Genomic DNA, 4,016 nt, shown 5'->3' with positions numbered 1-4,016 from the left:
TCAAGGGGTTGGGTAAAAAATGAAATTGGGTCGTTTAATTGAGTGGTATTGGGGTTTAATTTTGGGCTAAAATTGAAATGACAATTGTTATGTGTTAAATAACCAATTTCTCCCTTTTTTAATTTATATAGAATAGTTAAAATGATTTTAAAAACAAATTAAAAGCACTGAACTAATTAATAATATATAAACATTAATCTAAAAATATTGGGAATGATTTTATAATTGCGAAACGCTATTAATCGTAATATAGGCTATTAAAAAATATTAAATAAATTTTTAAAAAATATGCAAAAATCACCTTAATTATATTTTGGTGTAAATATGAGGATGGAAATAAATTATTCACCAAAATGATAATTTTGGAAATAATTATTGGATTTTGTACTGTTAAAATAGACAATAAATTTGTTTAAAAATCATTAAAAAATACCAAAACTCTTGGGTGTGCTGATATATGCACCTGTATGCTATTTTGGAAGTATTTTGGGTACAAAAATACCTAGGGAAAAATTGAGTATCAACAGCGTCTGAACCTTATCAAATCAACTCCGAATGATGCCAAATTTTGCAGACAAGTTCCATATGACAAAATGAACCTACATAAAGCTTCAAATCATGTATAACAACCTCAAAACGATGAATCACACCTCAAGACAAAATCAATGAACTTTGAAACTTCAACTTCCATAATCGATACCGAAACCTATCAAATCACCTCCGATTGACCTCAAATTTCAAACACAAGTCATATTTGATATTACAGACCTATTCCAACTTCGAAAATTGAAATCCGATCCCGATATGAAAAAGTCCACTCCCGGTCAAATTTCCCAAAAATCCAACGTTTACCATTTTGAGCCAAATTCAACTACGGACCTCCAAATCACAATATGGATGCGCTCCTAAGTCCAAAATCACCCAAAAAAGCTAATGGAACAGATGAAACTCCATTCCGAGGTCAAACGCTTAAAAGTTATACTTGGTCAACTTTTCCAATTTAGTACTCAAATCTTGAATTTTACTCTTCCAAATCGATTTAAGATAACTCGAAAACCAATACCGATGATTTATGCAAGTCATAATACATCATGCGGAGATACTCGAGCCCTCAAATACCGAGTGAAGTGTATATACTCAAAACAACCAGTCGGGTCGTTACACGTAACATCCTCATATCAGCTACTTTTAGCTTCTAGGTATGAGCGTTCATGACAGGTCAACACTGTACTCCATACAGCATAGTCGGTCTAACTATAACCTTGTAGAACTTACCTTTAAGTATCAACGACACATTCTTATCACACAAGACACCGGAAGCGAGCCTCCACTTAATCCATCCTGCTCCGATATGAAGCGTGACATTTTCATCAATCTCCCCCTTACCTTGTATTATAGATCCAAGGTACTTGAAACTACCTCTCTTTGGGATGAATTGCGTATCAAGCCTCACCTTCATATCATCTTCCTGGGTACCGTTGCTGAACTTGCTCTCCAAGTATTCCGTCTTGATCCTGCTCAACTTGAAACCTTAGACTCCAGGGTCTGCCTCCAAACCTACAACCTCTCATTAACACCACCCCGTGTCTCGCCAATTAAGACTATGTCATCAGCAAATAACCAACACCATGGCACCTCACAATGAATGTGTCTTGTTAAAATGTCCATCGCCAAGGAAAATAGAAATGGACTAAGAGTTTATCCCTAGTGCAACCCCATCACAATCGGAAAGTGTAATGAGTCTCCTCCTGCTGTCCTAATCCGAGTGTTAGCTCAATCATACATGTCCTTAATCACCCTAATGTAGGCTATTAGGACCCTTTTAGCCTCCAAGAATCACCAGAGCACCTCTCTCGGGACTTTGTCATATGCTTTCTCTAGGACAATGAACACCATGTGCAAGTCCTTCTTCATCTCTCTATATCGCTCCACCAATCTCCTCACAAGGTGATGGCTTTTATAGTCGAACGTCCCGGTATAACACCGAACTGGTTCTCAGAAATGGATACACTGGTCCTCACCCATACTTCAACCACCCTCTCCCGAACTTTCATCGTATAGCTAAGCAACTTAATCCCCCTATAATTATTATAACTTTGGATATCGTCCTTATTTTTATACAGCGAAATCATTGTACTCCACCTTCATTCATCGGGCATCTTCTTCATCCTAAAAATGACATTGAACCACCTAGTGAGCCACTCCGAACCTACCCTACCGCATTCTTCCAAAAATCCATAGGGATTTCGTCTGGACCGGTGGCTCTACCCATGTGCATCTTACGCATAGCCCCCTCAACCTCTTCTACTCTTATTCGCCTACAATACCCGAAATCCCAGTGTATCTCGGAGTGCTCCAAGTCGCCCATCACAATGTCCCTATCACCCTCTTCATTCAGGAGTTTATTGAAATATGTCTGTCATCTTCGTCTAATATGAGCCTCTTCCATCAAAACTCTACCTTCCTCATCTTTGATACACTTAACTTGATCAAGATCATGGGCCTTCATCTCTTTTGCTTTGGCTAGCTTGTATAGCTTCTTGTCCCCGTCTTTGGCCCCAAAGTCTTCATACAAACTCCCAAACACCGTAGTCTTAGCTGCAGTAACCGCTAACTTCACCTCCTTCTTAGCCCTCTTATACCCCTCCTTGTTTATCCTCTTCGCCTCTTCGTTCACTCTCTCTATAAGCTTCAAGTATGATGCTTTCTTGGCTTTCACTTTCTTTTGTACTTCCTCACTCCACTACCAGTCACCTGTGTGGCAGCCAGAGAAAACCTTCGAGACTCCTAACGCTTCTCTCGCAACTACTCTAATACACTCTGCTGTCATAGTCCATATACAGCTCGCATCCCTACTGCTCCTCCAGGCTCTCATAGCCAACAACTTCCCCCAATTCATGCGCTTTGTCATTAGTCAAAGCACCCCACCTGATCCTGGGTTGACCATACACAAACCTCTTCTTCCTCTTTCGCACGATCTCTAAGTCCATCACCAACTACCTATGCTGAGTCGTGAGATTCTCGTTTGGTATAACCTTGCAATCCATGCACAGACTCTTATCGCACTTCCTGAGAGTAGATAATTAATTTGATTCTTGGCCAATGAATCTAGAATGTGACCAAATGCTCCTCCCGTTTCGGAAAATACGAATTAGCAATCACCAAATCAGAGGCTTTGGCATAGTCCAACAAAGAAGTACCTCCTCTGTTCTTAACTCCAAAGCCAAAGCCACCATGCAAGACTTTTTCAAGAAAAGATCAAATTATATTTAATTCTGAAAATATTAACATAAAAAAAAATATTTTTTCAAGATAGAATTAAATTATTTTCAATTTCAAAGTTCATAACATAAAAAAAATATTTTTTATTATTATTTTTAGAATATGAAAGTTTGTTTTCAAGAACCCTCAAACTTTAGACTTAGGAAGTGCTTAAATCTTTGTTTGATATATAAACGTTGGAACACTTTGAATACTAACTGCTACTTCTAACTTTTTTAATATCGTTGTAATTTTACATACTTGAAGGAAATGTATGAACAATTGTATCTTAATTGTATAAGTCTCTTATCATTTTATTTAGGTAATTAAAAGATTTAATAAATAAAATTTTAATTGATTTCAAAGTTTTAGATATTAAATTTATATATAAGTTATATGTTACTTAGTTCAAAATAAAAGGGATTTACACAAGGTAACATTTTAGCCCATTTATTAGGTCCTGCTAATATCCAAAAAAAAAATTAATAATCAAATTGTTAGTTGATTTCCAAATTCTAAATATTAGGCAACAATAAATTACAAATTCCTCATCCAGCTTCACTTTTAGAAGAATCAATAGTCGTAAATTTTTTCTTCAAATAAAAAATTATGGCAGTTGTTCAATTTTTTCCTTTAATAGTTGTTTGGATGTTTGTTATCCATTGTATTCTATCGTATTTTTACTTTAGATAAAATATTTGTGTTACGCCCCACAATATTACGTCAATATTACGTCCCGCAGTATTATATTATGA

At 36.4% G+C, this 4,016-nt stretch overlaps 1 protein-coding gene across 1 annotated transcript; it reads right to left on the bottom strand.

The window, feature by feature from the left end:
* Nucleotides 1-2,419: 2,419 nt before the first annotated feature.
* On the bottom strand, nt 2,420-3,236 carry LOC138871219 (uncharacterized). Its single transcript, XM_070149088.1, has 2 exons — nt 3,201-3,236; nt 2,420-2,743 (listed from the first exon to the last, which is right to left on the bottom strand). Exons 1-2 carry the CDS (start codon nt 3,234-3,236, stop codon nt 2,420-2,422), a joined length of 360 nt encoding a protein of 119 aa, XP_070005189.1.
* Nucleotides 3,237-4,016: the final 780 nt, after the last annotated feature.

This window comes from Nicotiana sylvestris, chromosome 6 (assembly GCF_000393655.2).
Source record: "Nicotiana sylvestris chromosome 6, ASM39365v2, whole genome shotgun sequence".
NCBI classification, from domain to species: Eukaryota; Viridiplantae; Streptophyta; class Magnoliopsida; order Solanales; family Solanaceae; genus Nicotiana; species Nicotiana sylvestris.
This window is presented reverse-complemented; position numbering and strand designations above follow the sequence as displayed.